At 38.5% G+C, this 26,721-nt stretch overlaps 1 protein-coding gene across 1 annotated transcript; it reads left to right on the top strand.

Moving 5' to 3' along the window:
• Window positions 1-1,562: 1,562 nt before the first annotated feature.
• LOC146329843 (calcium uniporter protein, mitochondrial-like) lies at window positions 1,563-25,519 on the top strand. The gene is made up of 8 exons (XM_084715222.1): window positions 1,563-1,968; window positions 19,624-19,693; window positions 20,809-20,976; window positions 23,227-23,331; window positions 23,489-23,649; window positions 23,837-24,040; window positions 24,554-24,670; window positions 25,227-25,519. The coding sequence occupies exons 1-8, from the start codon at window positions 1,861-1,863 to the stop codon at window positions 25,302-25,304; spliced, it is 1,011 nt and encodes a 336-aa protein (XP_084571348.1). The 5' UTR covers window positions 1,563-1,860; the 3' UTR covers window positions 25,305-25,519.
• The last annotated feature ends 1,202 nt before the right edge of the window (window positions 25,520-26,721 follow it).

Genomic DNA, 26,721 nt, shown 5'->3' with positions numbered 1-26,721 from the left:
TTTTCTTTCTCTCTTTTGCTATAGACCAGTTTAGTCCCACCAAAATCATATTCAGCATAAAAAACCTCAGGTGCGGATCCTGCAAGAACCTTGTAAGCTTTTTACATCAATGTCAAATGCAAGTGCTCCAAAGTACACATACAGCGAAGAAGGGAATGTGATTCTTATTTATACACTATTGAAAACATACATATGAAAATTATATTTAATTTCTGCCACTAAATCTTACACACTGGATCTTTAAGTCATAATGTGCAACTTACTTTGGAGGTAAATTCATTTAAAGCAGTGGCAGGCTTGGTTGCTATCTTTTTTTTTTATACCTTACCTACATTTCACCATGGTATACTGTATATGATGGTATTTGTATGAAATAACAAATGATTAAAAGCAGGTGATAGAAGTCATTGTAGCATATTTGACATAGTCAAGCTTACAATATGCAATTAGCCTTCTTAGACAACTCTTACTGGGTTTAAGCTCATAGATTAATGAATACATAGAAAATAACCACCCTTATTCCACAGATTCTTACTAAAGGACCCAATGACAATTGTTGCCATGGATACAACACACCATTTGACTGAACTGAGATGATTTATTGATTGATATATCATGTGGCTACTAAACTGTTTTTATAGTTGAAAAAAGTCATGTCAAAGTAAAGTTATATGTGGCAATATTTTCATGATTCCATATCTAGTTATATTTAATTAGTTAACAAAGAGACCTAGTTATTTCTTTTGTCCATCCATCCAACCATTGCCTGTAACTGATTATCCTGACGGGTATGCCATATTATCCTGACACCGCCCAAGCCTAGATACAGCTCATTATAACATAAAACACAGTGACACTTATTTTAAAGTGATTATACACTAATGAAAACACACTCATGAACATTATATTCCATTTCTGCCTTAATCTGCGAATAAATCCCAGTAGATCTTAGACTGGACCTTTAACCCCACATACATGGTAAATCCAAGATGGCAGAAATGATTTCCTTGCTCATTGGAGTGCTGCTTAGTGCTGCCACTGATGACTGGAGGCTGTAATGCAACAGTTAACGCTAACTGCTAACAAACTTTAGTTTGTTCCTGGCCCGATCACCACATTTCAACATCACAATATGGCGCGCTGACATTTATATTTTCAGGTTCCACACAGAAGATGGTAAACCTACCTGTTCTGTGGGCTAATGTGGGGTGAATGGACACCAGAGGTAGATTAGCGGGTAACTTTTTCAACAGGTCCTGGGGGCGTTTGAGTCCGGGACGACCTGCAAGGGTCCTCGAGCCTCATTTTGCTAACTACCTTGTGAACTAGAACTTCACAGTTGGTTGTAAATTACTTATGCACATGACAATTAACCTACACACCAACTGCTCTTTCACCTTAAAATACACTCTTCTTCTTTGCTTGTTTTTTTAAATATGGCGGTTGGACTCCATCGCACACCTTCACACAGTTAATCACTGTGGTCAGAGGGGGTGTGGCGTGGGTGTTCACTTGGGCTGGGACAGCAGCTTACGTTCAGTTGCTCCAGCCTCCACGCAGGCTGATTCATGCGAAACAGACCAACGAGGAAAAAAAAGAGAAAGAGGGGAAAGGGAAGCGAAGTGTGGCACCGTCCGCGATTGTTTATAGGAGGAAATGGTATGCAGCTCGGGCTGGGCTGCGCCTCGCTCTGTCCCGTAGACACCAACTCATCTGTTGTTATTTGCACAAACAATAGCTCGCCTTGGACTGGAACAGCGGGCTCCGAGGCGCACACCGTGGAAGTATTTGTACCCGGAATGCCCCAACAACGGCAGCACAGCTAACACGGTTAGAGTTAGAGCTAACTAACGGCTGACGATGGCTGCGGTGCGGATAGTCGGCAAAGTTACGGCAAGACTTTTGGGAAGTATTCAGCCTCTTCACTGTGGTGTCAAAACTGCTCGCCCGGTTACATTTCTTCACCAGGTAAGCTAAATAAATTATTTGGCTAATCAGCTATTTAAAGTCGTCGCAGGGTTTGTAACTTTACGCCAACGTACAACCGTTTAAATTTGCATGGATGTAAGTTAACGTAGTTGATGAACTAGCTAGTTTCCTGGTTTTTGAACGCAACACTGCACCGGACGGTTATAGAAAACTTCTGCGCTGTAAAATCCGATTTGTTTTCTCAGCTCCTTGTTTTCTGTGATATTAAACCAAGTTTCTTCTGATGAAGTTAAACTTTAGAAAAAAAAAATGTTTGTTTTCAGTCGTTCGGGGTGTTTGAACATGAGCCGTTTCCCACCCTGTAATCTAATGGAGGTTTTGATGACTGTGGGAAAAGGCAGCTCTCTTACTGGCCCTGTCCATGTCTGTCTGTCACTATCTGTCTATTTCTGTGTCCTGTGATTTTCAATCAGGTCTAGCAGAACAACGTATAAATTATTCAAGTACATTACCTCGCTCTACACACGGGGTTAAAAGGTCTAAAAATGTCTACATGACTGATCATTGCTGTACATTATCCCATCACTAAAGCGCATTTAATAATTCCCTTGAGAAAGCTGTTCAGGCACCCATTATGAGGAGCCAACCATGATTAGACTTCTAGATATACTTAGAAACTTTAAGTAAGAACTTGCTGGGTGATGTAGAATAACTCAAATGCCATGATATTTTTGCCCAAATACCTCAATATCGAAATAAATCAGTTAGGTTTATACCTAAATATCGATACACTTATCAGAATACTATGTTTTGTCATGCTGTACCAATTTTCAAAACACTGTATCATGATATCATGATACATTCAAAGATTGCTGGAAGTCATTCAGACTGCTAGATAACAGTGTTGATATCTATCTCCACTGTTCTGATTGCATAAAAAATAAACTTATATAACTCAGATGTTATGCATATGACAGATTTCCTAAAGTTAGATTAAAAAAAATAGCTGTACATCATCTTGCTTACAGCACTGCTGTACACTGCTTTTTTTTAAAATACTTTATTCTGATTGGTCAATTACACTAAGGTTTATTATTTCTTAATAACAGACCTTTGCTATGAATAAGGTACCACTGCTGATGCAGATGCAGTTCCAATCGTAGATTCTGGAGGCGCAATTGAAAAGTTTCTTAAATTAATATTCTGCATTTTTAAGTGTGTAGCCATGTAATAAGTGGGATAATGCACAGTGAAGACCCTTACCTGTTAAGTTTTTTGCAATAATGACCTGCTCGCATTATCCCTTATTCCTTGTCTCAGTATATTGAATAATAACCTCTATATCATAATATATATCATATTGCTTGATTCTTGCCTTTACACAGTCCTATTAATATTGTAGCAGTTTTGTAGTGATGACTGGTGCTTTTCACAAAATATTAACACAGTTAGATTTTTGATAAATAATCATCAGAAATGGTGATGACTAAATGGGTAAAGGCAAATAATATAACAGCTAGAATAGTGTGGTAAGTTCAGAAAATTACATCAGTTTTACTGTAATGCAGCCTTTAAAGCTGGGAAAAGACAATACACATGCCATGTCATGATATGGTACATTACAAATCATATTGCAATTATTTTTTAATTTTATTTACATTTAGTGGAAATTATCAATTTTCCACCACAATTTTCATTTTCATAGAAAAATATAAATAAAATCATGTTGACATTTTTTGGGGTCTGATCCAAACAGGCATGTTCTGTTACATCTGGAGAACAAGATTTGTAGGCCAGGCCATCTCTGCAGCACTGCAGTACTTTACATTATAATGCTGTTTTGTCACATATTTCACCTGTAGGCCTGTCAGAAAAATCAATATATTTTGATTAATTGTGCAGCCCTAGATGATAATGAGTCTCATATCACAATATCAATCTGATAATGATATAGGCCGTTGCTCAGGCTTATTTTGCCCTATACAAACCCAAACGACAAGACTTACAACACTTAGTCACAGCTAACAGTTCTCTTTTCTGCAGCCTACTGTATGTTCAGCATAGAGGTCAGTATCTTATTGTATAATATGGCAGTGCTGTGCATCATCAGGTACTTGTCTGCCATAGTCAAAGGTGCAGGGTAAATGTGTCTGCACAAACCATTAAATGCATGCATTTGTGAGTGTAGTGTAGTTGAGAAATGCTGCAGAAAGTCAAAACCCACATTTCCCTCAGAGCATCATCAAGAGGTTTTTGTGGTGTCACAGTTTTATTAATAAGCTGTGAAATGGGACAGTTTAAATGACCTGTCTTTTATTATCCATTTTATCATCCATTGCAAGAAACTGCAGAGGTCAGCAAAGTCGTGAGCATGCAGATCCCATGTGGGCGCCTTGAATCTTGGCCAGTGCAGGAAGAACAGGGCATACTGTGTTGCTATACACCTGCAAGTCTCCATATTGAGTGTACACTTACATACAGTTGCAGCGTGGGATTGAGGAAATAGGCATTCTGTCTGTTAGATGGGCAAGCTGTCATGAGTCACTCCTGCATCCCAGAATGACTAAGATGAGTTCTATTTTTAGACTGAACCATATATAAAATCAGAGCTGCAGTTTTTCTCATTTCAGATGCTATACTGCAAGAAAAGTGTTCCTACAGCAAACCCCATTCAGACATCTAAGAGTGAAGACACACTGAGTGCAGCCATTATTTAAAAAACAGAACCCACTGGAATGCTCTGTAGTTTCAAAAAAAGTCAAGTTTTCATTACCATATTGTTAAGGTCAGTGCTTCCATGTTGTCTTGTCACCGTCTTTAAAGCCTGAAAGATACAGCAGAAACAGTGTATTTAGCCTGCTGAATACATGCATCAAGGCTCCCTGCAATTATATTGTCAGCATATTTAACAGCTAGGCTGCCAAGATGCTCCTTTACAGACTGAGTGCATGTTTTATTATCAAAAGATGGACTTTATGTGGCAAATCATTCAGGCTGAGTCTGTGCGGTGTAATTTTCATCTGTCCAGGAATATATAAATATAAATTTTGGTCACAAATTTGTTAAAATCCATGTTGGTGACACACTTAAAGGTGACTCTAAAATATGCCATTTTATCTTGAAAAAAGACATTATTAGACACCGAACTGTGGCTATTTCACAGAGGGCCACAGATACCAATATGTTTTCTCAGGAGGGCAAAGTCATGACCTCCCTTACTCTGCCTCTGATTGGCTTACCCTAACATTCTTATCCTAAACATAACCAATCACTCCTCATGCTTAAACCTAACCAGTCCAACCAATGGAGGTGATGAGTACTAGCCAATCAGAGGCAGAGTAGTGTAGGTGATGACTATGCCGTCCTAGGAAAAAGATTTGGTATCCCATTTGGCTATAGCCATAGTTCAGTGCCTAATTAATTGTAATTTTTTTCAAGATTAAAACTGCACATTTTAGAGTGGTCTTTTATTGTGACCAGCCCCAGGCACACCTGTGCAATACTGGATATAAATGGAAAGCAAAGAGCAAAGAGGAAGTACTCTCTACCATGATTTCCATAAATTTGTGAGCAAAATTTGAGAATAATAAACCTTTTGTGTGCACAGATGAAGTGTTAGGACTTAATCTCATGAAAAATGCAAGCCAAAATAAAAGTGCTGCATTTATATTTTTACTGAGTGTATGTACACTGAACAGAATTTGAAACTCAAATAAAGTGTTTTTCAAAGGAGTGGCTAGATCACAGCTTGTTTTGAATAGGTGAGTACAACACCTGTGATAAGAGAGCTGTTAACAAGACAGAGAATACTCCTATATATAAAACCAGTTTTAGGAATCCAGAGAGAGAGAGCTGTCAGTTTAATACAATACTGTTTCTAATAAATAGTTGAGAAAGTGAATTTAGATAATCTAGGAAGCAGTGGAAATAAACTGAGACTCCAGACGTTGTGGGTTAGAAAATGAAAAATTTGCAGGGATTGTGTATTTGCTAATTAACTGGTTCTGTACCTCAGTGTAAACACAAAGTATTAACAACTATAATCAGTGCGAGCAGACATGATTGAGCATTGACCTGTGTGTGTGGTCGACAGCACTGTTCAGACCTGAGAAACATTGGCTTGTGGGTAGAGAAAGTGTCATATTTTTGTCACATTTCATTTTTTAAATAATGTAAAGATGAGCCATTATCTACTAAGTGCACAGGAGATAAAACACTCTGCCATCTGCTGTAATTTTTACATTGCCCTCAGCAAAAGTTTGCCACTGAGGAAATTCTATTAAGGCAGACATTTCACTTTTATGAGAGAAGCTTTTGGGAGTTTGGCTTTTATGTCAGTAAGTGATGGTGCTGCCAGATAATTTCTTTCTTTTCTGCAGTCAGTAATGTTCTTCTATAGTATGATGGAGCTTGAAAAGCCTCTACGCAGGAAAGGAGTGCTGAGTAAAACTTTGTTTGACCTGTGGCACACACGATGGTACTGAGTTTGACCTGCAGCAACCTTTGTTTACAGTAGCACATTAAAGGAAGGGAAGTAGATTTGTTTGCATTTTTTTCCCTGAGTCAGATAAGAAGATCAATATCAGTTTCATCGCTGTGCATCTAGTATTGAAAAGTTCAGGAGGCTAAACAGAATGAAGATGGGGAAACTACTAGCGTAGCGCCATCAAAAGCGCCATCAGATGGCTGTCAGTACAATGCTTTCTTATGTAGGACACCAAGACTTTGAGGAACACCATAGAAAAACAAAGCTGTGACATTTGGAGATTGTCTAAGAATCATATTTTTTTTGCCATTGGATGGCAAACAATTTTATTCTAGAAAATGCATAGAAATAGTTTTATTGTCAATATGCCTAGAAGAGGTATACATCCTCTGATTGCTCCAGGTTTCTAGTGATCTGTGATTGTGAGGTTTCATGATGGTGTGATTATCTTAGGTCATTTTATACAGCAGGGTCAAGTTTCAAAAGATGGTTTCACTACAATGAAGTAGCGACTATGGGCACTAACATCATCACACATGAATACGATTGGGCTCATTGAATCCACAAGAATCTAAGCTCTCCAGTCATACCTAATGTACGCAATTCCAATACTGTTTAGGGACCCAAGTATGCAGAAATATTCAAATAGGATAGTGTAGGGCTGGGCAACATGGACAATTATTGCAATATTTTTGACCAAATACCTTGATAGCAGTATTTATCAATATTGCAACAATATTGTAGGGATGATTGGTACTGGTGCTTTCACAAAATATTCACACGATGACATTTTTGTTAGATAATTACCAGAAAACGGAGATACAGTATAATGAGTGGGTAAAGACAAACAATAGAAATGCTAGAACAGTCTGGCAAGTTCTGAAAATTTCATCACTTTGGCCTTTAAAACCAAGGAAAGACAACATTCATATAGGGATATCCAGATTAACTAAGCTTATCAACCAGTATTCATTAAAAATAGGCGATCGGGTGATTGGGATCAATCCTTTCTCGTCGCTGATTGCAAAGACCTCTCGATGAAACACTGTCACATGATGACTTCAAGGAGCACTTCATCCCAGGCCTGATGTGTATATCAGTTACTCACAGGAACGAGTTGTGGAAAACTGACTGGCTTGCAACTCCACTCTCATTCATAGACTCTTGATATGTTCAGCTCATGAGCGGCTGAGTCACCTGTGACGCATAGTGGTAAAATTTATCATTACAAGGGATGTAATGATATATTGATCTGGATCTGGCATGTATCGGCTGATATGGCTTATCGACGATTGGTAGTGGAGATCAGCGGCAAAAGGACGCGATTTGAGCATCCTATCAAGATATATCAATATCCAAAATCTAACACAATAGCTAATCTCATATCATGATGTTGGTATAATATCAATATATTGTTCAGCCCTAAAGGAGAGCCCTTTGAAAATAGTCATGCCAGTTTAACTTTGGAGCATTCTTTACCCCACTTGCAGACAAGATGGGATGACATGGTTGGTACCAATAGATGCCTCAGGTCATCTTGTTCCATATGATACCAGTATCATCATTTTACCAGCATTAAGTCAGGTACAGCCTCTGAAAGACAGTAATGTCAGCTGTGGACATCAGAGTCTGCATGGAGTTAAATAATGATGAACGTATTTAAGCATCTCCTGCATATTCAACAAAAGCAATATCTCCTGAAAAGAGATGCCACCATTTTATGAGCACTTATGATTTGGGGCACTTTGTACAAATCGATGAGCACAATGACTGCACAAATTGTTTTAAAAGTTGTGTTTCATAGTGGGTTGCCAAGTTTATGCATTGTCATAAAGTTTGCTCTGAACAAAACCCCTGTGACTTCTGGATGCCTTGGTGACTATCCAGTTTGCTGACAAAACACAACATGTGAAACAGACTACTCTGGAGCTCTTGATAGGCATTTTTTTTCCATTTTTGGCAGTGGTGGGGTGGCAGTAACTCTGTTCTTTAAAGCATGGAGTGTCAACACTGCACATTGTGAAAACAGAACACGCACAAGCATACAAGAATGAACTGTATTGTTATGGTTATTCAGTCACATTTATAGTTTGTGCATTGAGTGTGCAGAAATAATAAGAACATTTGAGGCAGAAATAGAGACACATTTTAAAATGTTAAGAAGACTGAAACATGCATCACTTTGTCACAAGTGGGGTTGACATTTTTGTCTGACAGGTGGCTCCATCTGTTATCTTGCATCTTTTAACATCGCGACTGGTATTACACTGTAAGATGGAGGAGGTTTCATTCCAGCAAGCCTGTTCATCAGTGTCAGGACTGGCCATGCCAGACACGGAGGCTGTTCTTTATTAGAGCAGCATACACAGAAATAGAATAGGACTGAACTACTGGAAGAATCACGTGGCCATTGCCCGCAGGGAGTCTTTCAGACTTGTGTTTCACACAGTAGATATCAATGTCTTGAACTTGGGACTGGTGTTGCTCAGTGTGGAAAATTCCTCAACAGAGTTATAGTAAGAGAAATAGTGTGGCAGACTCTCCATTTAAATCTGGTAATAACATGTGATCTGGATGCCTGGTCGCTTAGTGATTGAGACGCATACCCCGTAACTGCAACGTCTGCATTTTGATTCCAACTGGGGGCTTTTGTTGCATGTCACATCCCTTTCTCGCCCCTTTTATGCTCTGTCTGCTTCTCTGCTATTGACTGTCCAGTAAAGAAAAATGCATGGCAATACAAAGTGCACGCAGAACCCATCGCAATTGGAATACTGTCAAAAAGAACACATCTGGAGGTGGTCTGGCTCCCAGTGTAATCTGATCTGAGCTAGGCATAAATGCAATCAATAAAGTTCTGCCTCTTCCTCCTGTCTCAAGCAGGACTGACAAAAAGCTACAGACAAGCCATTTGTGTGTAAATGAGTAGGGTCTGTGCAGTAGCATTCCTTCCCTTAACTTTGGACACCCCATATTTTGCATTTAAGCTCCAGTCATGTGCTCGTAGGATGGTCACGTTCCCAAGTGTGTTCATGAGATTTTAAGTCGTAATGTGGAAACAACTTCATTACAAACATGGACACTGCATCAGTGCATTCCCCTATACTACTAAAATATTGCTTTACCGGACTTGTTATCAGGGATAATGCTATTAAATAACTTTAATAAGCATTAAACAGATTACATAACTAGATACATGACAATTCACTGGTATTTATAACATCTAAGTGTGATGACAGGGATAGATGCTAATATTTATAAGTACTGGCCACCAGAGGCCACTATGCCCCTAAATTTGGTGGCCAGAGTACATTTTTGGTGGCTCAAAGGCAAACTTATGTAAAACAACTCGGTGTTGTTTTTCCTGAAGGTATTGTTTCCAATAAAAAGTACATTACATCCTTCAGTGGTTCATATTCTAGCCACTTAAACTCCTGCTTCCATTCATTCCTATTTTTTCTTTCTTTCTGTGTAGTTTTTTCATAGTTGCCTTAGCAGTTTGAGTAAGCTAATTAAACCAGCACATCAGTAGCTTTGACACATCAGTAGGTAACCAGTAACAAGTACTGTTTGTGGAACAATAATGTTGTGCTGGCGAAGGCTTGCAGTATGGGGATATAACCTGGTGGCCATAGGGGGCCACCTACAAAGAATATTTGGTGGCCACAGAGTAACTTGTTGTGGCCACATAGCACCATGATAAATGTTGAACAATGATAAATATACAATTTTTAGTTATTCAAGTTAATTTAGCATAAAATTTCTTGTATTTATTTTCAGAAAACTCCAGAACTTAAAAATATGAGTTGATGAGTTGAATAAATGTACTGTATAGATGGGTTGATTGAAGGCCTGTGACATTATAACTGATGCAAATCAGCAATCATCTGGCACATCTGGTATTTATCAGCTGTTGATTCCTAACACCTCTGCGTGCTCCTGATAATGGTTTTAAACTAAAATCCAATGTTGTCCTTTTTGGATTTAGGCTATATCTAGGTTCATATTAAACCAGCTCTTAGTTTTCACTCTTTCTCAAGACTTCAAAATTACAGTAAAAAAAAACATTAAATATTATATGTTTTTCCTGTACGTCACTAGACAATAGTGATATTTGAATATCTGGTACAGGCTTCAAAGTTTACACCTGTAATCTGCTTGAGCCAAGTTTTTATTGATTCCTTGTAGAAATGTAGAGTAAAATACATTGTGCCGTTGTGGTTAAAATAGACACATAAATAAGTCACTTAGTGGTCTGTGGTTTGTATTGTCAACAGCACATGCTGGACATATGTGAAATCAATAAGAAGTCACTGAATCTTTCAAATAAAAACAACAGTTACAACCATGTGGCCAAATGATTACACACTGACAGAAGCCTTTGGCAAAGGAATAAAAACAATGGTGATGATGACCCAGTGACCCCCACTGAAATGATAATAATGATAGTTTTGTGATAGTTATCCCACAACAATTTTGTTGTGGTTCATAGCACTAAATTCCACGATACTGGAAGTTTTAAGTGAATCGTAAAAACACAAGTGAATTAATTTCCTTTGCTAACATTAATGTTAGACTTAGTTTACTTATTTTTTAAGGTTTGTTAATTTTCAATCCAATAAACTAATTAGCCAATGTGCTTCTAGTCCTGGCGTGACCTTGTGATGATGCATTGCTTGGCTATGTGTGACCAAATGGGAAATGTGACTCACTCAAGTTGGTAAAGGCATGGTTTTTGTGGCAAAGGAGAATTGGGTTTTTTTTTTGCTTTGCCTTTTTTTGGAAGAGTTGTTTTTCTCTTTCAAAATTTTCTCCCTTGTATCAGGCTGCACTGGACCTTTGTGAACACCACTTGAATTCCTAAATCAGTGCCCCCCTTTTGGTGCCCCTCTTTTCAGTATGCAGCTCCTCCGTTGTGTTTTACTGGGCTGCAGGGTAAGGACTGTTTGCCGATTTCAGCTTTGAGTATCATGAGTCAGTGATAAGTATAGTGTTTGAGCTAAGTAGTGATTTACTGTAAGAACAAAACTACTACTCTTATAAGTGTGGTATAAATAAATAAATGTCTTGATTCTCCTTGTTATCCTGCATCACCCATTGTGGCTGCAGTGAAGACACAGATGAGAAGCTCTTTCAAACAGACAGTTATCATTGTCTCATGACAGAATAACTGTTTGGAAAGCTGCCAGAAGCTGAAAAGCTCTGCTTGTTGGATCTGCTTGCATAAAGTCCATCTTAAAATTCACAGCAATGCATTCCATAAATTAAATCTGGATTTTCATTTGGAGTATCCATTACAGTATGCTTTCACTTTTTATTCCTCAGTTAATTTTTTTTTTTTATCCTGACATATTTATAAGCAGGTTTTACAGTTTTATTTCCATTATAGAGCTCAAGAAATGACCACCTAATTTTTCAACAGCTCTGTTTTCAGAAATGAATTTCCCATTCATTTCCTACACTGTTTCAGAAATTCTTTATACAGAGAGTTTTAAGCCCGGGACCAAGACAACTAACTAAGAGATGAGTAGTTACCATAGAACATTTGGATTGGAGCGAAAAAGATTGGAAAATATAAAAGGGAGAAGGTACAATACTGTGTGCATAATAAGTTTAAGAGTGAAGGACATCCCATCCCAACAACCACTGTGATTGATAGCGCTTCTTCTTAAATTTAACTTTAGTCATTATTATAGTGATTATAATCTTAGTAATAGCAGTGCTATAATAAATTGTAGTTTGTGCTGTGTGAATATAAAAATTATATTCACTGACAATATTATTATCATTATCATGTTAGTTAGTGTTAGCTGCCTAGCTAGCTAGCCTGCTGGCAGAGCCACCCTTTTACTGGTGCGGTAAATATTCCCATGGTAACGATGAGCTCCACCAATCAAAGACGTTGCTGCTACACTTTTTTTTTAAACAAGGTTCATATACAGATTTATGGCTTCTACAAGAGCATATATCGTCATTTCACAATCTCAATAATAATAATCTAAATCCTATATTCAGAATATGAATGGGATTTTCATTTCCATAATCTTACTGTTGAGCTCTATTACCAAATATTTTCAAAGTGCTATACAGATGCACACCTCGTCTTTCCACTACCTTTACATCATCATACTGCAGTCATCTTCATGCCATTGTTTCTCCCTAACTTGACCGGATCATTAACTGGATAACAGAAGACAAATGCCTCAATGCAAATCATTTTCATGGTACGGTGCCGGCTGTTCTTAGCCATGATGGCAATACAGAGTAATTCAATTTCTCCTCTTGGCAGCCTTCGTTTTTCACCCCAGTGTTTAGGCAGTTTATCACTCTTTCTCTGCCTGCTTCAAGTAATGACCGCCAGACACTGTAAATCATAATATTATGATCACGTGTTTGTGTGTGCGCGCGGGGAAAAAGTCACTTTCCTTTTGCTTAGTGGTATCACACCCTTGACAAGAGTGGGAGGAGATACCGTGAGGACATCGAGATGCAACAGGCCATAGCTCAGTTGTGACAGAATTCATAATGGAGCGACCTGCTGGGAGACTACAGGGAAAATGAGGCTGCCTGTCACTGTGATAACCCCGCTCATTCCTCAAGCAGGAAGCCCCAGCCTGCCTCACTGCAGAGGAGGGACATGGCAGTTTGTCACCATATTGCCCAGTTTTCACTCTGTGTCTTCTCGCTCTCCTCTCCCCCCGTTGGCATGGCATAAATAAGAAACGCATAGCTGAAGGGGTAAATATACCTTCAGCTGATTGTTTAGAGAAAAAACAGTTGGAGTAAATAATTTGGTGAGGAAAAGCAGGTGTGCAGCGTTGTTCCCTGCAGCTGCAAATTGACTCATGAAATGTGTGAAGGACAATGAATAGACAGAAACCACCATGCGCTCTAAATATAGATTAGTTTTATAATTGGGAAGTGTGTTTTGTTATGATAAGCAGACAGATGTTCAGCTGAGAAGCCACTGGTGACATTAGTCATCATGTGGAGCAGAAGAGCCCCCTCCTTTCTGCAGGCTGTATGAGTGCATTGTGACATAGCATGGGCGTGATTGCCTCTTACTATTGTGCTTGCTATGTGCAGGCTTGTTCAGGCAGCATGGTCTTAAACCTGCAGTCTGTTACAACCCTTTGTTATGTGTTTAATAATGCATGGGTGTGTCGGTCTCTTTGCATGGGAGTGGTCCCATCTATTGCACTGAGGTTGGACATTTTTGAAATACAGTAATTGGTAGCCCTCCAACTCATTTGCTGACCTTTCTTAAATTTGTCTGCAAAGCTTGAAATCTCAGTCTACCTCACATATAGGTAAAAATATCAGCAATATGAAAAAAAAATTCTAAATGAAAAAAATTCACAGTTTCATACCTAACTCATTTGGTCTTCCAGACATTTTAGTTTTATCCGACCCAAAGTTACAGGTGTGAATCTTTCCCAGGACCACTGTCAGCCAAACCTTGGTATGACGAAAAGAGACCATTTTCCATTGTCCTTGGCCAAACCATGCCGTGCTGATTTCCAGTCCATTTCAATTTAGGGGTGCTACAATTTTTCTGCAAGGCAGAATCACAGTTCTCACAGATTTTTTTCTCCATCCCTGCCTACTTGCATAATTCAGCACACATCCGAAGAAAAAACAAAACTTCAGACAACACAGTGTACCTCACCGGCCGTCACACTTGATACCATATAGATTATCTTTTTAAAGAAGAATTTGAAAATGGAGATGACAGTTGTCAGGGTATAGAACCATTGATCTGTTGATGAACGGCATAGGCATCACTGCATTGGTTAGTCTACCACCTTAGTCCAGACTGAAATATTTCACTGATTATTAGATGAATGAGCATGAAGTTGTGTCCAGGCATTTATGACCCCCTGAGGATTAAGCTTATCTGCTCTTGTGACCTCCTGACTTTTTCTCCAGCAGCACCACCATGAGCTTCACATCCTTTGTTTTGAGTGAAATATCTCAACTATTAGATGGATTGCCATGAAGTTTACTACAGATATTCATGTTCCTAGAGGACATGGGGAGGAATTTTCCTCTCACACCAATCTTAAGGCCAAAATTTTAATTTGTATAGTGCTTTGGTGTATGACCAAATACCTGAATGATATTCGGCTTAGCTATGCTTTGTGCTTATTGCCTTTGTCAGAAGGGATTTTCTTGATAACACTATTGATAATGCTTCGATACTGATCAAGACTCTCATCGATACTACAAACCTTTATGTGGTGCAGAAAATGTCACAAATAGATATGCTAAGACTTAACAGCTTAAATTGTTTCTTGAGCTGTTGCATTTAGCTGCATTTTCGTTAAACGTAGTAGAGTGAGCCCACACTTTTGAACATTTTGCCGTGTCAGCTGTAATATTACATAAATATCAATAGCAGTACCATCCCTGTGGTTAAGACTGTAGACATTATCTGCTGAACATCATTATGTAACTGTGAGCATGTTAGCATGCTAACATTAGCATTTAGCTTAAAGCACTGATGCACCTAAAAAAAATACAGCCTCACAGAGCCGCTAGCATGGCTCTGGCATGCTCCTGTCAATACTAAAGGATTCTCTATATTACTTTTCCAATGGGTTTTAAGCATTAGAGTCAGCTCTCAGATTATCCCCACAAGGCACATAGAAAGCCGTATTGCAGCTGTTCTTAATGTGTTTGAGTCTTTGAGTGTAATGAGGCCAGGGGGCTTGTCTGCTCCTTTCAATAGTCTTATAAAAACTTGACTATGGGAGTCATCTGTCACATAATATATATATATAACATATTGCTGCTAAGTTGTTCTTTAATATAATTGTACAGCTGTGCGAGAGCATTCGTGAGAGAACTGAAAGGGTCAGTACTTATAAGGTAGTGTGCTACAGACTGTGATAACACAGGGCAAGGAGCATGGCGCTGGAAATGGACTATTATTCATCATACAGCGCTCAGGCTGTATTATCTGTCACAGAAGCCACGTTCTGTTGATTTAGAATGGGATTGGTGTGTGAGCACAAAGCATATAAACTGCCTGAAGTCAGTCAGCTGTTGAATTGGTTCTGGTCAGTGATCTCGCACGCACACACACACACACACACACACACACACACACACACACACACACACACACACACACATACTCCCATTCTGTAAAGAGACAAATAGTCCAACCTCGCCCTTGATGCTTAGCGGTTTTCACATTAGCAGTGTGCAATGGGAGCGCAAAATTCGCTCCCCTGTTAAACTGCTTTGACATGAAGTGTTTGCTAATGAGAGTGACAAGGTATAGGCATTTTCTTCCCATGCAGCAGCTGTATGTGTTGGCAGGCAGCGCCTACACCACTCAGTTTAATGAAGCGCTATTGCTGCAGCAGAAGGGCTGGCTTATAAAATGCTGTTCCAGGCTGTTTAACATACTGGTAATGTGTTTGCTGTCTGAGGTTAACTGTGAGGAGTCACAGAATAAACACACTCTTTCAGGTTTCAGGGATAGCAGTTATGTAAAGATGTAGTACAGATGGATGATATGATGACAGTGAGATATCACAAATATGCCAGCTGTCAGAGAGTTATTTATACCATGTATAGCATGGTAGCTACCCCTTTAATCTCACTGGTTTACAGTGGGTCCCAACCTTTTTGGCTTGTAAGCCCTAAAACTAGAAATGGCTCAATACCATTTTTTCATGTCAGATACTTATATCGACACTACAACCTTGAGTATCTGCTGATAACAATACCAATCTGATTAGGTCTTTTTCAACCTTAAAACAACCAAGTTGAAGATTATATATCAAATCAGATTATACTTTTTCAGAAATTTTGGGCAGTATTGGACTGATATTGAGTATTGGGTCTACACCATCCCTACTTAAAACAAAGCAACACTACTGCAGTACTTGCAGCTCCCTATTGCAGATTATATTCTCAGTGTGGAAGTGAGCTGTGAGCAGTTGAAGCAAAGAGTGATTTCTTTTCTCTATAGTTTAAGAAAAAGCATAAATTAGTGAAAATTAGTAAAAAAAAACATTTTAACAAGTGATTCTGGAGGAAGATAATTTGAAAGATAATTTGACGACTTGGGAAAGAGGTTAAACAACCAACACTTTAAATTGGTGGCTTGAAGATGGTTGATTGTTGAGTCTCACTCCCAGATCATGAAATACTAAAATACTACTCCATCACAGGCCAGATTTTCCTTGATGATTTCCCAATGATTCCTTGATCGATTTCTTAAAAAAAAATGTAATATCAGCATTTAAAATTACACATAGACAGGGATAGAGGATTTTATTTATGCACTTCTCACCACTGAAAGCATCTTCTTTCAAAATTTAACCCTTGATAACCCTCTGCTCTTTACAAGTTAAGTTGTATGATTTTGGATGCCACCATGCTTCATGTTTCACTGTTATTTAAAGGACCAGTGTGTAGTATTTACCGGCATCTAGCAGTGAGTTTGTAGACTGCCAACACCTCATGTCTTTCTCCCCTTCTAAGCATGTAGGAGAGCCTATGATGATAGTGAAACTTGCAAAAAAATGCAAAAGACTGTATCTAGAGCCATAGTTAGTATTGTCCATTCTGGGCTACTGTAGAAGCATAGCAGTGCAACATGGCAGACTCCATAGAAGAGGACCCACACCCTCTGCAGATATAAATGGCTCATTATAGAGTAACCAAAACACAAAAAAATCTTTCAAAAAAATTTTCAGGTGATTATAAACTAGTGAAAACATACTTATAAATGTTATTTTCCAATGACATATTCTACACACTGGACATTTAAATATATACTGAATATCCCCTGAAAATACTTTTTCTCATTTTCCACAGGGAGCTTGTGTGCTCATGTGTAAGTGGTAAAACTCTGTGATGGCTTTCAGCTATAAAATAACATCTGGAGTTCTCACACAAGCTGAACAGCAAAATTTGGTCTCACTGGGATCACTCTGTTTTGTTCTTTTTGGGACATAGAGTAATTATATAAAATCATGTTTTCTGTCACAGTGTTGTGTACTAGTTCATTAGCAGGATACAAACACTTGTTCAGATGTGTATCAGATTGTATGTAATCACCAGATAACAAAAACATTTCCGAGCTGCCTTAATAATCTTTCTGTTTCGCCTTATGGTTGTAGCCACTGTAATCCATTACTGTTGCCGTCTTCATGGTTCATGTCACCACAGGAAAAAAAAAGTCTCTGGTCATGTGGACAGAGTTGCTAATTTCTGTGTGTGAATGTTGTTTTTTCCTGTTAAAGCCCCGTCTCCTAACCAGTGTAGTGTGAGGGACTTGTACACATCTGGCCTGTGCTCCATCTCTGTGCCTCAAGACTTGTTTGCGCTCTCAACCCATGAAAATGACAGACGGCTCCCTTGTTCCTCTTTAATGTGATATTGATTGAACGAACTCCCAGCTGGAGGACAAAGGGGTGGGAGATAGAGGCTGCCACATCCTTAGATGTCAGTCAAAGAAAGATGTATTTGAGCAGGACCCTCTGACTCTCAACTGAATGGGAAACACAGTGGACAGATTCTATTTTTGAGGTTTTAAGGTCCAAGTGTTTCAACAATAGGAAACTTTAGTGTTCGGAGCTTTTCATCAGAAAACTGGAGGACATAATATCAGCACTACTTTTCTAAATGTGATTGTTTGGATGTAGAGATATCTGCCTTCATTTTAATATAATGAAAATAGATGACACTCAGCTTGTGATGCTCAAATCGCCAAAAAAGACATTTAGATGTAGAAGGGCATGGAGGGAAAAGATAAATGACACCAACCTTGTGGTCACTTTTATGTCCACAGTGGAAGTGTGCAGGCTGCACCTGGCTAATAAACCTGTTTTAGCCACTAACTTATCCTTCATCCTCTACTGTATGAGTGTAGCCAACTTAAAGACTTTCTTGCCAGATTTAGCGAACTTTCAGACCCTTTTAGTGCCTTTGTTTCTAAAAAATGACTAGTGACAAATTTAGCATCTTCAGTCCACAGCTCTTCTGCCAACAAGCACCAGGTCTCTTTTTTTCCCTCCATCGTCTCTTTTCCCTAAATCGTTTGTTTGATCTCGTCTCTCCCTTGGTGGATTTTTAAAACTTTTTTTGATTTTGGGATGAACTGTCCCTTAAGGTGATCTCTGCTTCACTACATTACAGTAGATCACCTTCTGTGTTTTAATCTGTGAAAATGGATATCAGAAAATATTTATAATAATGCAACCTCTGGATGCCATTAATGTTTTTACATCCCATACTGTCACGACCATAGACATATAGACACAAACGCCACATTTGTCCTGTTGGTCATACTACCACTCTTGTTGACCTATGAATAAATACATGTAGTTATTGTCCATTTATTTTCTAGTTGTGTTATATTCAAGGCTTCATGATCTTCAGATGTCTTTCAAATGTTGGTAAATTTTTAAAAGTCCCATCCATTATACTTTACCAACATATCAACAACAAAACAGTCTACATGCATAAATAGCACTACAGGTAAGAGGGAAAATTTGTATTTTTGATACAGACGTGAACTGTCCCTTTAAAAAAAAAAATGCATTGTAGCATGTTGCACTGGCTTAAAATATTGACTAGAAATACGAGTTTGCATGTACACTGCCAAAAAAAGACAACATCCAAAGAATGTCAAGTACAGGGCAGAGAAGTGCTCCTGCAGACTGGAATAATGAGCTGTTCTTTTTGGATGCTGTTTCTATTATCAAATGTGGCAGAGGCCGGAGGTCTTGCAGAATCATAGTATGTTTTCATCGGGAGACACACACTGGCATTTCATTAATCATTAAAGGCCGGAGCGTCCAATTTAATTAACTTAATGAAATGTTGTGCATCAGCTAAAAAGAAGCTGGTTTAATCAAGAATCTGTGCTATCTGCTGGTCTGATTGCACACTGTTCAGACAGGGGATGAAAAACAGTTCAAAAGCCAGCGATTGCCACAGAAGAAATTCATATTAGCGTGAAAGCACTCTCTGAGACTAGGCCAGGAAATTCAATTGATGTGGCTTGTTGGCAAACTGTTTTTGAGTGGATCTCTTTTTCAGATCCGTCTTTTCAGGATGCTCTGGATCTGTTTACTCTCCGGTGTCAGCTGACATGACAGTTTACCAAGGGAGGGATGTGAGTCCAAAGAACAAACTGAATAAGCTGATAACACCCTTCTTTCTTTCTTTCTTTTCTTTTTCAGGTTCAACAGAGGCTTCCTCTCCTTGGAAATTCTGGAGCTCTTTTCTACAGTACCATCGCGCCATCCAGTGGTAAAATGCAGTTACTGCACCCACATGATAATAAATTGGTGCTCCTTGTGAATTTACATTAGGGATATGACAATACTAAAAACTCAAGGTACAATAATTCCATGATAAATAAAGTCCATGATAAAATTTTAATTGCGAGATTAAAAAAACAATAGTCTGTATGAAAAAAACTGATGTGTACAGGGTTTTTTGTTTGTATATAATTCATTTTTCCTTTTAACCTAAAGTGCTTCTACTTTCTGGCTCTTATTTTCATTATGAATTAATCTGTCAATCCTTGTCTTGATTAATTGATGAGTTGTTTGGCCCATCAATTTTTAGAGAGTGGTGAAAAATGTTGATCACCCAAAGCCCAGGGTCCACAACCCAAAGATATTCAGCTTACTGAGGGCTGGTTTAGAGGACTTAACCAAAAAAATATCATAACTGAGAAACTGAAATCTGATTTTTTTTTTTTTTTTTTTTTTTATTAAAAAATGACTCAGGGTGGGAAAGCAATTTATCAACAGAGGCTAAACACTGAGGCTAAACAAGATCATGATCATATGAAGATAAAGTTAAAACAAGTAGACAGAAAGATGCAATAAATAAGCAATAAAAAATAAGTGAATAAATACAAAAATGAAACAATAAAAGCAAGAAAAAGCAAGTTGGCAATTAATAGTTGACAACTAATCGATTACTTGACTAATTGTTGCGGCTCTTCTGCTTTCTTTCTTTAAAAAGTAGCCAGCCATGACCTAAGATTGTGCAAGAAATTGGCAGGATTTGTCTACAGTGATGAATGTTTGAATTATACTGTATATGTACAACAACAAAAACAATGCAGCAGTCAGTGGCAATAAGTTTTATAAAATAACATTTAAGTAATAAAATGAAATAATTAACAATTTAATATCACAGTAGATATCATCACAGTCCAGTATGGTATCAAGAGATTTCTTTAGCACAGAATCCTAATATTAAATATGTTGTTACATCTCGATTTTACAGTCACACCTGCTGGCTAAAAAACAAATTAAATGTGTCAACTTGATTTGAAAATTTGTACAAGACACGTAGCATAAAAAAAATGCAAGCTCATCAGATTTCTTCATGTCCTCTTTGTGTTGCAGATGTGTCCGTAAAGTACAAATATGGCCGTTTGGTTATGGAGGTCCCGTTGCCCTCCAGGGATGAGAAGTGTCTGTTCTTTCTCAGGCCCATGCTGATGAGCGTGGGAGACCTGATCGCAGACCTGCAGAGAGAAGACCCCGGAGCCACTGCCTCCGTTTTCTCCATGGGTAGGACATGATGCATGTTACCTATGTATACACATACCAGACTGATCACATTCTTTAAGTGTAGTCAGGCTGGTTTTACCAGTTTTGTTGCAGCCTGGTTTGGCTGGTTCCTAGGAAGAGTGCAAGCTAGAGAGCAGCACATAGTAGTTTGGCATGATGCCTGCAGAATGTAATTTCACAAACCATTAACTCATCATTTTTGCTGGATTGATTTAACATCTACCCTAAAGGGTTTAAAAGGTTAATCAGCTTGTAGAGTCTAGTAGTTTGCTTTTAACCTCAAAACAGTTGTGGGAAATGTGAACAATGAATAATAATCAGTGGTTCCCTATCTGTTTGGTTTGTGAGTCCTTAAAGTGGAGACAAACAAGTTCCCAATTCTCACCCTGTTTCCATTTCATATTATCGTTGGTTACGCTGTCGCAAAGACAAAACACCTGTACACAACAGAGTTTTCCTCCGAGCCTTGCTCTGTGGAGAAATGAGCAATACCACTTTGGAAAGAAGAGAGAAGAATCATAAGCATGTTCAGTGAAGAGGTAAATTGGAAACTAACGTAATGGTGTGTATTGCATAGTAATAACAGAGTTGGAGTAACATTTGTCTATTGCTTCACACAAGTGAAGCTACAGCAGGGGCTGGTGTCGAGGTGGAGGGGGGAGGAAAGTAAAGAGAAAAGGAATGAATTTGTTCTTTAATTAAGTCATAAAAAATCATGTCAGTTGGCAGACAGATGAAAAAGACGGTGACATTTTTCTATAGACATTAAACTGTGCCATCAACATTTAGCCAACATTATTAGTTAAAGCAGAAGGAATCTCCACTTTAAAATTAGTCTACTTTTGACCCTTCAACACACCTTATGGCCTTGAAGGGGAACTACACATCAAAGTCTGTTTACAGGTCTCTGAGAGTACTGTTGCATATTTGAAAAAAGTTGTATAAAACCTTTTGTGGCCCAAGTGGGAGCTGTGTGAAGTCTCATAAATTGGCTTGAGGCTATGTAAGCTGTAACTAGCCTAACAAACCTAAATCTCTAACCAAATGTTCAGCAGTCACATTGCATTGTGGGCAATGCAGGCACCAGTCTTTGACAATGAAGAAGAATGCAAGGAATACAAAAGACGATATCTCTGGTTCTGCTGAATCCACGGCTGCATAGATATTTTTATTCTTAATTAATTTTTTAACTATTTTTTATATATTTATAAAATACATAGAAAAATATAGATAAGTTTTCTCTAACAGAGAGATGATTTTATCTCTTTTCCCTTAATCACCTTGTGACCCCCTCCTAGCTATCTTGTAAACCTGCAACAATTAATCAATTAATCAATTAGTTATCCAGTATTAGATTAATTGGCAACTATTCTGATAATCAGGTAATCGTTTTGAGTCATATTTTAAGAAAAAAATTCAAACTTCTATGATTTCAGTTTCCCAAATCTGAATATTTTCTGTTTTCTTTAGTCCATTATGGCAGTAAATTCAATATCTTTGGGTTGTGGGTAAAACAGGACTTTCAAGGACATCATCTGTGGGCTTTGGGAAACAGTGGACAACATTTTTCACTATTTTCTGATATTTTCTGACAAACTAATTGATTAATTAAGAAATATAGAGGGCAACTCTAAATGACATAACATGAAGTCAACATGTCTCAAAGACTGTTACAATGAGGTCAGGTAGTTTAGTTATCCCTGTTGACCCATAATGCAACACTCCTGTAGTGTAAACAAGGGCGACTCACATTCTCCTGACTGGAAAAACATGCTTTTTTTTCTCTCGCAATCACTCCGTCCATCTACACCACCCAAAAGCAACACATGCAGACACATTGTTAAGAAATCACCAACTGAGGCAGGATGACAGTTAGATTTTTATCATTTCAAGAAATGTTAGAAATGAGGTGCATAAATTTTCTATCAGACAACATTTGAGTCTTCCTTATTTTCCCCATGTGTGTCATTCCATTACAAGGACTATCGTTTTGCAGTGATGAAAATCTTTGTTTAGGCTGCAAATCATTGACTCCCTCTCTGGCAATATTTATATGAACCATATAAGTGTATGCAGGGGTGATTCGTCTAGAATTTCATTATGTTTTTATGAGTATTTTGTGTCCATTTTGTGTTTTTATTGTTTTCATTTGGGCAGTCTGTCAGAAAACCTTTTTTCACTGGGAGATAATTGTGAAGTTACATGATTGTAATAAAAATACTGAGTTGGAAATTTGTCCTCTTCTGACAGATGGAGAGCGTGTAGCCAACACCACGCTGATTGACACTCTGCTGGACAAGGACTTCCAGCTCGTCATCAATGATGCCGTTTATAATGTCTGCTCTCCTGAAAAGGGTAAAAATACATTTCTCCCCAGTCTCATTTTGTCTGCTTCGTAATCACAACTTAAACCTGCTGAGAAATGGCAGTTATTATCTCTGCAGGCAGGACTCATCCCACATTTCTTCTCACTTTGTCATCCCTGTCCACCTTGTCGTGCCCTCTGCTGCAGTGTGTACGTCCAGTGAGCATGCCATAGAGCTGGAGGACATGAAGCATGTTGTGCACCTGCTGCACACAGCGCTCCACCAACCCGAACACCACCTGCTTCAAGAGAGGCAGCTGCTGGAGAGACTGGACAACCTCAAACAGGAGCTGTCACCTCTGGAGAAGGTAGTAAATGTGTCTCAACATCTGTATGCCATCAAACCTCTCTTTCTCCCTCATCACATCCCCCCAACAGTCTGTCTTTAATACCATGTTGAAAGTGACGGATGACATCTGTGATTTGTTAGTTTTGTTGGACAGAGTTGTATGAATTGTCTGGTAACCCATCCCCTCTTTCATTATTGTCTAACAGATGAGGGCACAGCTGGCCCACACAGCAAAGTTCCACACCTCCAGGGTGCTCTGGACAGGCATGGCCCTGTTATCTGTGCAGGGTGGCGCTCTGGCCTGGCTCACCTGGTGGGTCTATTCGTGGGACGTCATGGAGCCCGTCACTTACTTCATCACCTACGCGACCAGCATGGGAGCCTTTGCCTATTATGTCCTCACCAAACAGGTAAGTCTCAGCGACATATCACAAAAACTCTTCCAGTTGTTCCACTTTCTACTTGAACTGATATATAAAATATAAATATAGGAATAGGACATTTTAGGAAGTATGTTTATTTACCTTTTTGCTGAGAGGTAGACTGGAAACTACAGCCAGCGGCAGTTAGCTTATTTTAGTATAAAGGACTTGAAACAGCCAGTTTGATTCTGTCTTCAGCACATAATCACAGACCATAAAACCACAATTTGTCATTTTGCACTTTCCTTATTGTATGTATTAAACAAATATATATGAATATGTTTAATAGTGAGTGCTGGTAGATTGATTATGTTTGATTATGACAGCGCCAGGCTGTTTCCCTCTGGCTGCTAACTGCTACCTAACCACTGGATCTGATTTCTTCTTTAACAGATTTTAATCCTCTCATCTGACTCTCATCAACAAAACAGATTATGTGCAGCTATTCCTCTATCATGCAGTTATTTAAACTAAGTAATCCTACTTTATTTCTTCTTTCAGGATTACGTGTACCCAGATGTTAAAGACAGACAGTTCCTGCATTACTTTTATAAGGGGGCCATCAAGAAGAAATTTGATGTGACTAAATACAACGAACTGAAGGACGAACTGTCTCAGGTTGGTTGATTGGTTCACTTTTTACGCAACACTTTTTACTTTTTGCTCAGCTGTTAATTGGAGCACAGAGCAAAAGGCGGTGTGACTTAGGAAGGGTCAGTTAGCACTAAACACAAAGTACAGCTGATAATGACGGTAATGTCATTAGTTTTGTGATAATTGGTCATGATCCAAAGTACTGGACAAATTAACATTTTGACTTCATGGGGGCAGTGGATTTAAGTAATCACCAAAGTTATTATAATTCACTCTGAGGATGGCATAAATGTCTCTACAAAATTTCAGTGTAATTCATTCAATAATTGTTGAGATGTTTTACTCAAAACCACAAATGTGAACCTCATGGTGGCATAAAAGTCAGGAGATCACCAAAGCCACAGTGCTAGCACAGTTAAAAACAAGTTCTAATGAAATGTAAATTTAAGAAAATTGCTCTTTCATGTATTTGTTGTTTCAAGACACTATAGTTACAATCCACTGCCTCCTGGAAACCGTGCTGAACGCATTAGTAATGCAGTAATAAGTGGTCTCAGTGACTGTGTTTTGTGTGTGTCAGGTGGAGGAGGACCTGAGGCGTCTGAGAAATCCAACTCAGCTTCAGCTACCACTCGAACAGATCCAGCCAAAGCCATGAACGAAGCCAAGCCATGAACAATGGTCACTAACCCCTAAAACACTCCAGAGCAAAAACAAATTTTCTGCTTTATTTTGATAATGGCGCCTTTTTACCAGGAATCCATATCATCCTGTGTTTTGTTTACAGTCTTGATAATGATGATATCTTTGAGAAATGTAGACCCTGAGGACTATTGAAATAAAAAGTATTTCCCGAATATTGGGAGAATCTTCTGCCTGTTTTTGTCTTATTAAATCTGTTGTGATTACACTCACTGAAGATTTGTAATAAAGATATGAATGAATACACATTTGCCACAAAAAGAAAGAAAGTTCATAAAACAATCAGTCTATTGGGGGAGCAAAACGGTCACTAAAATGTAACACATGTTTTATTTTACAAAGTCACGACAGTAAGACCACAAAAATACAGTGTTGATGTATACTGGTAGCTTTGTTTTTCCTGAGGCGTACATCATATGACACAGCTAAGTGTTTTTAAGTCCACAGTACAGTTTTAAAAAATAACACCCATCCTCCCTGAGGTACTTTCCACACTGGTGTTGCTTGCCATTTTGGGTGCAAATACGCATTATTAAATTTAGTACTGTAAACTCCTACAACACAAAGAACAGCACAAACATGAATTCCCTTTTTGATGGAGCGAGCTTAAAGACAAACAGCATGTTTATGTCGTGTCTGAATAGTCTGTTATGAGAGATATTGCTTAGTCATTGGTCCTTATAGAGAGATAATTAAGAACTGAACCCTGATGTAAACAAATTCAGTAGAAATACCTGGTTGTCATTCTGTTTCGTCACCTTGTTTTGCAAGTTACAGTGAGTTGGAAAGCATTTGTCTGGCTTGTAGACATTCCTGCAACTGACTTTACAGTCAAGAAAACCAGACCCAGCTGACATGTTCAGCTTCCTCAGAGATAATGTTTAGTCTGAGGAAAGCTTCCCTGTGCGAGGCCACTGGGAATGTCAACTTCCACTGTCTTGTTGGCTTACGAAGAACTAAAAAGTCAGCTGCAGGATAAAGCAACATTTGCGGCAGTTTAAACTGGATTAAACAAGCAAGCAAAAAATGTGACAATGTTAATAAGAAAAGTAGCTAACACAGAATGTAGTCCATGATAATCCTGCAGTTTAAAAGCAATTTCTTGAAAGTGCAAAATGTGTATTAATCTACAGCAGCTGAACAAAATAACAGGAACACCTTAAAATATAATGCAATCCAATACAACAAGACATCCCCTTGATTTTGATTTGAGATCTATTTGTTTTCAAAGATATAGTCCTTTGAGTTAGTAGCAGCCTCAGCTGACTTTTGGGGAAATAAAAAGAATTTAGTAGATGAAGTGGGAGGATACTAGAGGACAATATCCACCCTAGTCACTGCCTCTTCACCCTGCTGCCATCTGGTAAGTGATA

The sequence above is a fragment of the Lutjanus erythropterus genome, chromosome 3 (assembly GCF_056507025.1).
Source record: "Lutjanus erythropterus isolate fLutEry1 chromosome 3, fLutEry1.hap2, whole genome shotgun sequence".
NCBI classification, from domain to species: domain Eukaryota; kingdom Metazoa; phylum Chordata; class Actinopteri; order Lutjaniformes; family Lutjanidae; genus Lutjanus; species Lutjanus erythropterus.
This window is presented reverse-complemented; position numbering and strand designations above follow the sequence as displayed.

Coding starts and splice junctions, on each gene's coding strand:
- LOC146329843 (XM_084715222.1), top strand. CDS start 1,861: ATGGCTGCGGTGCGGATAGTCGGCAAAGTTACGGCAAGACTTTTGGGA. Junction 23,650..23,836: donor AGCTGTCACCTCTGGAGAAG/GTAGTAAATGTG, acceptor ATTGTCTAACAG/ATGAGGGCACAGCTGGCCCA. Junction 24,041..24,553: donor ATTATGTCCTCACCAAACAG/GTAAGTCTCAGC, acceptor TTCTTCTTTCAG/GATTACGTGTACCCAGATGT.